Source organism: Zalophus californianus, chromosome 2, assembly GCF_009762305.2.
Source record: "Zalophus californianus isolate mZalCal1 chromosome 2, mZalCal1.pri.v2, whole genome shotgun sequence".
Classification (NCBI taxonomy): Eukaryota; Metazoa; Chordata; class Mammalia; order Carnivora; family Otariidae; genus Zalophus; species Zalophus californianus.
In genome coordinates, this window is record NC_045596.1 from 84,333,729 (window position 1) to 84,344,295 (window position 10,567).

The window sequence follows — 10,567 nt, forward strand, 5'->3', positions numbered from 1 at the left end:
TTTATCCATTCATCTGTCGATGGGCATCCTGGCTCTTTCCACAGTTTGGCTATGGTGGACATTGCTGCTATAAACATTGGGGTACACGTACCCCTTCGGGTCCCTACATTTGTATCTTTGTGGTAAATACCCAGTAGTGCAATTGCTGGATCGAACGGTAGCTCTAATTTCAACTGTTTCAGGAACCTCCACACTGTTTTCCAGAGGGGTTGCACCAGCTTGCATTCCCACCAACAGTGTAGGAGGGTTCCCCTTTCTCCACATCCCCGCCAACATCTGTCGTTCCCTGACTTGTTAATTTTAGCCATTCTGACGGGTGTGAGGTGGTATCTCATTGAGGTTTTGATTTGGATTTCCCTGATGCCGAGCGATGTTGAGCACTTTTTCATGTGCCTGTTGGCCATTTGGATGTCTTCTTTGGAGAAATGTCTGTTCATGTCTTCTGCCCATTTCTTGATTGGATTATTTGTTCTTTGGGTGTTGAGTATGATAAGTTCTTTATAGATTTTGGATACTAGCACTTTATCTGATATGTCATTTGCAAATATTTTCTCCCATTCTGTCGGTTGTCTTTTGGTTTTGTGAACTGTTTCTTTTGCTGTGCAAAAGCTTTTTATCTTGATGAAATCCCAATAGTTCATTTTTGCCCTGGCTTCCCGTGCCTTTGGCGATGTTTCTAGGAAGAAGTTGCTGCGGCTAAGGTCGAAAAGGTTGCTACCTGTGTTCTCCTTTAGGATTTGGATGGACTCCTGTCTCACGTTTAGGTCTTTCAACCATTTGGAGTCTATTTTTGTGTGTGGTGTAAGGAAATGGTCCAGTTTCATTCTTCTGCATGTGGCTGTCCAATTTTCCCAACACCATTTGTTGAAGAGACTGTCTTTTTGCCATTGGACATTCTTTCCTGCTTTGTCAAAAATAAGTTGACCATAGAGTTGAGGGTCCATTTCTGGGCTCTCGATTCTGTTCCATTGATCTATGTGTCTGTTTTTGTGCCAGTACCATACTGTCTTGATGATGACAGCTTTGTAATAGAGCTGGAAGTCCGGAATTGTGATGCCGCCAGCTTTGCTTTTCTTTTTCAGTATTCCTCTGGCTATTCTGGGTCTCTTCTGGTTCCATACAAATTTTAGGATTATTTGTTCCATTTCTTTGAAAAAAGTGGATGGTATTTTGATGGGGATTGCATTGAATGTGTAGATTGCTCTAGGTAGCATTGACATCTTCACAATGTTGATTCTCCCAATCTATGAGCATGGAACGTTTTTCCATTTCTTTGTGTCTTCTTCAATTTCTTTCATGAATATTTTATAGTTTTCTGAGTACAGATCCTTTGCCTCTTTGGTTAGATTTATTCCTAGGTATCTAATGGTTTTGGGTGTAATTGTAAATGGGACAGACTCCTTGATTTGTCTCTCTTCTGTCTTGTTGTTGGTGTACAGGAATGCCACTGATTTCTGTGCATTGATTTTATATCCTGCTACTTTACTGAATTCCTGTATGAGTTCTAGCAGTTTTGGGGTGGAGTCTTTTGGGTTTTCCACATACAGTATCATATCATCTGCAAAGAGTGAGAGTTTGACTTCCTCTTTGCCGATTTGGATGCCTTTGATTTCTTTTTGTTGTCTGATTGCTGTGGCTAGGACTTCTAATACTATGTTGAATAGCAGTGGTGAGAGTGGACATCCCTGCCGCGTTCCTGACCTTAGGGGAAAAGCTCTCAGCCTTTCCCCATTGAGAATGATATTCGCTGTAGGTTTTTCATAGATGGCTTTTATGATATTGAGGTACATACCCTCTATCCCTATACTCTGAAGAGTTTTGATCAAGAAAGGATGTTGTACTTTGTCAAATGCTTTTTCTGCATCTATTGAGAGGATCATATGATTCTTGCTCTTTCTTTTGTTAATGTATTGTATCACGTTGATTGATTTGCGGATGTTGAACCAGCCTTGCAGCCCAGGAATAAATCCCACTTGGTCCTGGTGAATAATCCTTTTAATGTACTGTTGGATCCTATTGGCTAGTATTTTGGTGAGAATTTTTGCATCCATGTTCATCAAGGATATTGGTCTGTAATTCTCTTTTTTGATGGGGTCTTTCTCTGGTTTTGGGATCAAGGTAATGCTGGCCTCATAAAATGAGTTTGGAAGTTTCCCTTCCATTTCTATTTTTTGGAACAGTTTCAGGAGAATAGGTATTAATTCTTCTTGAAATGTCTGATAGAATTCCCCTGGGAAGCCATCTGGCCCTGGGCTTTTGTTTCTTGGGAGATTTTTGATGACTGTTTCAATTTCCTTAGTGGTTATAGGTCTGTTCAGGTTTTCTATTTCTTCCTGGTTCAATTTTGGTAGTTGATACATCTCTAGGAATGCACCCATTTCTTCCAGGTTATCTAATTTGCTGGCATAGAGTTGCTCATAATATGTTCTTATAATTGTTTGTATTTCTTTGGTGTTGGTTGTGATCTCTCCTCTTTCATTCATGATTTTGTTGATTTGGGTCATTTCTCTTTTCTTTTTGATCAGTCTGGCCAGGGGTTTATCAATCTTGTTAATTCTTTCAAAGAACCAGCTCCTAGTTTCGTTGATCTGTTCTACTGTTCTTTTGGTTTCTAGTTCATTGATTTCTGTTCTGATCTTTATGATTTCTCTTCTCCTGCTGGGTTTAGGCTTTATTTGCTGTTTTTTCTCCAGCTGCTTTAGGTGTAGGGTTAGGTTGTGTATTTGAGACCTTTCTTGTTTCTTGAGAAAGGCTTGTATTGCTATATACTTTCCCCTCAGGACTGCCTTTGCTGTATCCCAAAGATTTTGAACAGTTGTGTTTTCATTTTCATTGGTTTCCATGAATTTTTTTAATTCTTCTTTAATTTCTTGGTTGACCCATTCATTCTTTAGTAGGATGCTCTTTAGCCTCCATGTATTTGAGTTCTTTCCGACTTTCCTCTTGTGGTTGAGTTCTAGTTTCAAAGCATTGTGGTCTGAAAATATGCAGGGAATGATCCCAATCTTTTGGTACCGATTGAGACCTGATTTGTGACCTAGGATGTGATCAATTCTGGAGAATGTTCCATGGGCACTAGAGAAGAATGTGTATTCCGTTGCTTTGGGATGGAACGTTCTGAATATGTCTGTGAAGTCCATTTGGTCCAGTGTGTCATTTAAAGTCTTTATTTCCTTGTTGATCTTTTGCTTAGATGATCTGTCCATTTCAGTCAGGGGGGTGTTAAAGTCCCCCACTATTATTGTATTGTTGTCAATGTGTTTCTTTGCTTTTGTTATTAATTGCCTTATATAATTGGCTGCTCCCATGTTCGAGGCATAGATATTTACAATTGTTAGATCTTCTTGTTGGATAGACCCTTTAAGTAGGATATAGTGTCCTTCCTCATCTCTTATTACAGTCTTTGTTTTAAAATCTAGTTTGTCTGATATAAGGATTGCCACCCCAGCTTTCTTTTGGTGTCCATTAGCATGGTAAATGGTTTTCCACCCCCTCACTTTCAATCTGGGGGTGTCTTTGGGTCTAAAATGAGTCTCTTGCAGACAGCATATGGATGGGTCTTGTTTTTTAATCCAATCTGATAGCCTGTGTCTTTTGATTGGGGCATTTAGCCCATTTACATTCAGGGTAACTATTGAAAGGTATGAATTTAGTGCCATTGTATTACCTGTAAGGTAACTGTTAACTGTCTGTTGTCTGTGTTCGTTTCTGCTCTTTGCTGCTTTTAGGTTCTCTCTTTGCTTAGAGGACCCCTCTCAATATTTCTTGGAGGGCTGGTTTCGTGTTTGCAAATTCCTTTAGTTTTTGTTTGTTCTGGAAGCTTTTTATCTCTCCTTCTATTTTCAATGAGAGCCTAGCTGGATATAGTATTCTTAGCTGCATATTTTTCTCGTTTAGTGCTCTGAAGATATCTTGCCAGCCCTTTCTGGCCTGCCAGGTCTCTGTGGATAGGTCTGTTGCCAATCTAATGTTTCTACCATTGTAGGTTACATATCTCTCCTCCCGAGCTGCTTTCAGGATTTTCTCTTTGTCTCTGAGACTCGTAAGTTTTACTATTAGATGTCGGGGTGTTGACCTATTATTATTGATTTTGAGAGGGGTTCTCTGTGCCTCCTGGATTTTAATGCCTGTTTCCTTCCTCACATTAGGGAAGTTCTCTGCTATAATTTGCTCCAGTATACCTTCTGCCCCTCTCTCTCTCTCTCTTCTTCTTCTGGGATCCCAATTATTCTAATGTTGTTTCGTCTTATCGTATCACTTATCTCTCGAATTCTGCCCTCGTGATCCTGTAGTTGTTTCTCTCTCTTTTTCTCAGCCTCTTTATTTTCCATCATTTGGTCTTCTATATCGCTGATTCTCTCTTCTGCCTCATTTATCCTAGCATTTAGTGCCCCCATTTTTGATTGCACCTCATCAATAGCCTTTTTGATTTCGATTTGGTTAGATTTTAGTTCTTTTATTTCTCCAGAAAGGGTTTCTCTAATAACTTCCACGCTTTTTTCAAGCCCAGCTAGTATCTTTAAAGTCATGATTCTGAACTCTAGGTCCGACATCGTACTAATATCCGTATTGAGTAGGTCCCTGGCTGACGGTACTACCTCTTGTTCTTTTTGCTGAGGTGATTTCTTTCGTCTTGTCATTTTGTCCGGAGGAGAATAGATGAATGAGAGAACAAAATGCTAACAGGTTTACAACGTCCCCAGCAAATATACTGTATACAAATCAGAAAAGACCTGAAACCAGGGGAAAAGAAAGGGAAAGAAAGAAAAAAGAAAGAGAAAAAGAAAAGAAAAAGACAAAGAAAGATAAAAACAAAAACAAAACAATACAAAAAAGGCAGAATATGATCAAATATGATCAGGCTAGTGCATAGATCAGTGCCACACACTAGATTTTGGGCGTATTTTGGTCTGTTAGAAAAAAGTGCCTCCTAAAATTTTAAAGGAAGAAAGACATATATGTACAAAATAAGGGTTGATACAATGAAGGGATGGAAGATGACTATAAAGATGAAAATTATAAAAGATTTTATAAAAGGACTTGGTATGGTAAGTTGTTTGAAAAAAGAAAGAAGATTTAAGAAAAAAAAAAAAGGAAAAAGGGAGAGAATGTGATCAGGCAGGAGACTAGAACAAAGCCATACACTAGTGATTTAGGGTATATTTTGATCTGTTAGAAGAAACTGTACCTCAAAATTTTTTTTTATTTTTTTTTATTTTTTATTGTTATGTTAATCACCATATATTACATCATTAGTTTTTGGTGCAGTGTTCCATGATTCATTGTTTGTTCATAACACCCAGTGCTCCATGCAGAACGTGCCCTCCTCAATACCCATCACCAGGCTAACCATCCCCCTACCCCCCTCTTTAAAATTTTAAAGAGAGAACAACTTATATATATATGCCAAAAATAAGGGTAACTACTATGAAGGGATAAAATATGACTCTAAAAATGAAAGATAAAAAATGTTTTTTTTTTTTTTAAAAAGGGATTTATAAGATGTTGGTTGAAAAAGGGAAAAAGAAAAATAAAAAAAACAGTCAACAAAAATTAACTTTGATGAAATAATGAATCATGGTAAAAAAAAAAAAAAAAAAAAGCCATGAATCTATGTGCAGTATTCCCCTAGCGCTGGAGTTCTCCTATTCTCCTTGATCGATCAACTTGGTCTTGGCTTGCTGGCTGTTTGTGCTGATCTTCTGGGGGAGGGGCCTGTTGCTGTGGTTTCCAAATGTCTTTGCCGGAGGCGGAATTGCCCCGCCCTTGTCGGTCCGGGCTAAGGAAGCTGCTCTGGTTTGCTCTCAGGAGCTTTTGTTCCCTGCAAGCTCTCGGTACAGGTTTGGAGGACCAGGGCAGAAATGGTGTCCTCCCAATCTCCACTCGGAGGAGCTGAGAACTCGGGGCCCCGCTCCTCAGTGTGCCCCCAGAGAAAAGCAGTCACTTCCGTGTCCCCGGTCTCCGGACGCACTCCATGTTCACCCGGCCTGTGATCGAGCGTTGCTATCTCTGGCACCCGACCCCGCGCGGAGTCTCCAAACCCAGCAGATCCCTGCAGTGCGTTTCCGCACCGCTCCTCCCCGGGAAGGAAGGGGAGTCTCCCCGGATCTGCTGCTTGTTGGGTCCCTGCTGGGGGAGCCGTGCCCCGACTGGGCCGCAGATCACAGTTTATGGCAACCCCGAGCTGAGAGCCCGCGCCTCTGCTCCGTCTCTGCAGCCGGCTTCCCTGCTCTGATACCTGGGAGCTCTGGTGCACTCAGGCACCCCCGGTCTCTCTGTGACCCCGAGGGTCCTGAGACCACACTGTCCCGCGAGGGTTCCACCCCCCGCTTAGCCACTGGAGCGACGTCCCTCCTCGGAGCCGGCTTCTAAAAGGTCCGATTTTGTGCTCCGCGGCTCTAGCACTTGCCAGAAGCGGCCGGCGGAGGCCCCTCCCCCGCCGTCTATCCTCCCGAATATCGCCTCGGATTCACTTCTCCGCACGCCCTACCTTCCAGTAAGTGGTCGCTTCTCTGTTCAGAGAGTTGTTGTTACTCTCCTGTTCGATCTCCTGTTGAGTTCGTAGGTGTTTAGAATGGTTTGATCCCTATTCAGCTGAATTCCTGAGACCAGACGAAATCTAGGTCTCCTACTCCTCCGCCATCTTGCTCCCTCCCCCTCAAACTGTTACAGTTTTTATTGAGAAAAACTTATAAGTACATATTAAAAGGCTAAAAAAGTGCATACCCTTTGAATCAGCAATTGCACTTCTAAGAAATGTCTAAGAAAATAAGGATATATGCTAACTAAAATTTAGTTAAAAGGATCTTCATCAAAGAATAGAAAAAAATCAAGTCAGATAACTATCCAACAGTAAGTGATTGATCATATGATAGCAAATATATACAATGAAATCAAAGAGCCCTTAAACATGGTTTGTAGCAATATGTTTATCATATGTAAAACCATCAAAAATATTCTATATAAAAAATTTGTTACACTGTATATTTAAATAATTATCAAAAATGTGTACAGACAGAAAAGTTCTGAATGGATATATTTTTAAATTTTAATAGTAGTTATCTCTGAAAGCCAGGTTTCCAAGTTTTCTTCTTCTCATCTATGTTTTCTAATTTTGGCACACTGAGAATCTTTTATCTAAAAGAAATGAAAAATGTGGGACACCTGGGTGGCTCAGTAGGTTGGGCATCTGCCTTCGGCTCAGGTCATGATCCCAGGGTCCTGGGATCGAGTCCCACATCCAGCTCCTTGCTCGGCGGGGAGCCTGCTTCTCCCTCTGCCTGCCATTCCCCCTACTTGTGCTCTCCCTCTCTCTCTGACAGATAAATAAATAAAATTTTTAAAAATTTAAAAAAAAAGCTTTTCAAACTTGCACCACTGAGGAATTGCATAGGAAATCTGAGACTATTCCTAACAAAAGTCCCCTTATCTAAACACTTAGTATATCATATGGTGATTAGTTAGGTTTTCTGCCTCACAAGAATGGGACCTCCTACAAAACAGGAACTGAGTCTTATTCATTTCTTTTTTATTATAATGCATACTTTATTTAATGTGTGGTATAACAGTAGGCTGAATGAATGAATGATAACCTTTATCAGGGAGCTCAAAGGCTCTCCAAGACACCTAAGATTTAGATCCTGTATAGGAAACACAGCCGAGTCACCTATGAAACACCGAAGGCTAGCCAAAGGAGCCTCTCAGTAAAGATGAATTCTATTTAACTAACTGCTCAGACCAAAAAATCCTGAAGTTTTCTTTGACTCCTCTTTCTTTCACACCTCACACCCAATCCATTGACAAATCCAAATGAATAAATCCTGTTCATTTGGTCTTCACACAGCCAAAATGACCTTCTAACAGGCAGACCCATTCATGCAACTCTATGCTCCAAACTCCCAATACATGTAGAATAAAATCCAACGTGTTTCCCATGGCTTACAAGCCCTGCATGATCTGCTGCAGATGCCCTCTTTGAACACATTCCCTTCCGCGATGTCTCACAGGGTTCCAGCCACACTGGCCACCTTACTATTCCTAGAACTTGTCAAGCACGTTCCCACCTCAAGGCCTCTCCCCTCTCCACACCCGTCTTTTTTCCATCTTTGCTGGGAATCCACTTCTTTTTAAAACTGACCTTACCAAAAAGATTGCTGCTTAAAAGTCACTTTATCAAAATGGCTATCTTTAACCGCTTTATTCTAATAGCAGTCCTTCTACCCTCGCTTCCTCTAATCGGCTTTCTTTTCCGTGCACCACCTGCCAATATATTATCTATTAATTTGTCTGTTGTCTATCTCCTCCACTAGAATGCCTATTGGGACAAAGAGTTTTTCTTCACCACTCAATTTCAGGCACTTTGAATAGTGCCTGTTATGTTGGAAGTACCGAATACTTACAAGGTAATTAGCGGAATAAATAAGTAAATAACTTTGGCAAGATATGTTTCAAGTTCTCCGTATAAACACAGTATCGGGGCCAATATCTGCTCTAAACAACAGAGTTATTTCCTGAGGCCAACACCAGGAAGGGAAGTTGGAATGAAGCAGGTGAAATAACAGCAGCGTATTACTCAGTAATACTGATGTTGCTGATGATCAGGCCCAGAGTTCCCCAATCCCCAAAAGCCTCCCTGACCTCTCATCCCACTACCATTTAAAACCCACATACACCTTATTGAACTTAAAGTTTTTCTAAGAATTTCTGAACATTATTTAACAAACACTGTAAATTATTTCCATGAGGAAAAGTCAGTTATTTCATACTCTGACAACCTCCTTCTCATTAGCTAGTAACCAAACACTATTTCTTAATATGTAGCCTTGTAACATGGAATAATCATCTGATTTGCTAAAGCCACTAATTATTTCTCACTGCCCTTAATTTTTCAGTAAAATGAGGCAAAGAGAGACCCTGCAAAATAAACACAGGCATTCTCAAAGCATGTGTGAGGGAAGCCTCAGGGTACCAAGGTCAGCTGTGGTCTATGTCACAAGTAGTTTGTTAACTAATAGTAGTTAACATACCTAAATTTGAGAATTAGTTATTTTAAAAAATAAACTGGACTATGGTCAGTGTCATTTACAAGCTTCACTTCCTTTCTGATACATATTTCTTGAAAAAAAGCTCATGTGTACCAGATCAGAAATGTTGCATAACCCTACTTGATGATCCTGTCATTTAAGTAAACTGTGAATGATATTCCTCATAGTCAACCACAGGAATATCATAATTTTTCAAAACACCACGGTAAGGGTAGTAAAGTTGAGAACTCAGGCTATGGAATGGAGTCAGGCCAGCCTGGGCTAGACTTCCACTTCTGCCACTTAGTTGCTGTGTGATCTTGGGTAAATTCTCTAACTTCTCTGGACTCCGTAACTCCCTATCATCCATAAAATGCAGTTAAGAAGATCTACTCTTGTAGAGATGTTATGGGGCTGGGATAATGTACCAAGTACATCTTGTCCCAGGCAAGAATGATTCAAGAATGGGAAAGCCACATGCAGCTGATGGAAACAGTGCACAAAAACAGTGGAAGGTGGGAAAGTCTGTTTGCAAACCTCGGCACACAGGCAGCCAAATAGAAAACCGTCCTCCACAAGGAGTCTATAAATTGGAGCATCTGTTAAGACACACACACGTATCACGTGCCCTGAGAGGAAATGGCATCTTTCTTCACATCCCAATCAGCCTTAAAAATTATTTAGCCTTTACACTAGTACTAATAATCCTAACCTTACATTTGTATGTCTCATCCTCCTCACCCTAGGAGGGTTGCATCAATCCCAAATCTGACTCGCTGAGGTCTACAAGTGAAAGAGGAAAACTAAGACATTACTGAATATAGCTAACACTTAGCAAAACTATTGTCCCCTGAAGTGTCCATATAGTAAAACAGTAAGCCCCTGCCTTATGCTTTGTCAGAACAAGTCCTTTCTATACACTCTACAGTGAACTATAGCAACAGGAAAACCGCCAGCAGAAATACCGTATGCCCTGTATGAACTTCCGCTTTCCAGAATTAGAGATGTCCCACACTGGGCCGGTCCGTCTCCACCAAGCCCGGACCCCAGGGGTGCTCTCAGCCAACAGTACATAAATTGCCTCAGCATTTCCCCGCCCCAGACCACAAGACGCAAAGGGAAAGTTAGGGCCAAACCCAGGAACACAGCCTAAAGCTTGGGGTTGCCAAGCCGTTCCTGGGCCCCTCTCAGGACGAGGGGCATGCGGGTGCAGGTTCCGGCGGGGTGGCCGCACACAGTACCTGGATGAGTCCCCGCTGCAACAGGGCGCTGTGCACGCAACCGGGGACCCTCCCCGGCAGCTCCAGCGAGCCGTTCCCGCTGCGGATCCTCCAGCTTCCCCGCAAGCTGAGGCTGCGTCCCAAGGCAGTGGGGCCCGCTCCGCACAAGGCGAGCAGGAGAAGCAGGCGGAGGCGCATATCGAGAGCGGGTGCTACTGCACCCGGATCCGCGGCCGCAGAAGCACGAGTCCCTCGGGAGAAGCCGGGCTCTCGCTCTCGCCGCCAGGGCCCCGCCCCCGCCCGGGCCCCGCCCCCAGGTCAGCT

General features: G+C 42.0%; 1 protein-coding gene across 2 annotated transcripts in view; it reads right to left on the reverse strand.

Annotated features, from left to right (window-relative positions):
• The window catches only part of MANBA (mannosidase beta), a 122,416-nt gene extending 111,933 nt beyond the window's left edge, over window positions 1–10,483 (reverse strand). For both annotated transcript variants that reach the window (XM_027598546.2, XM_027598545.2), the window contains exon 1: window positions 10,265–10,483. In XM_027598546.2, coding sequence (XP_027454347.2) covers window positions 10,265–10,441 — 177 coding nt within the window. In that variant the 5' untranslated portion in view covers window positions 10,442–10,483. The remainder of the gene's footprint in view (window positions 1–10,264) is intronic.
• Between the last annotated feature and the right edge of the window lie 84 nt (window positions 10,484–10,567).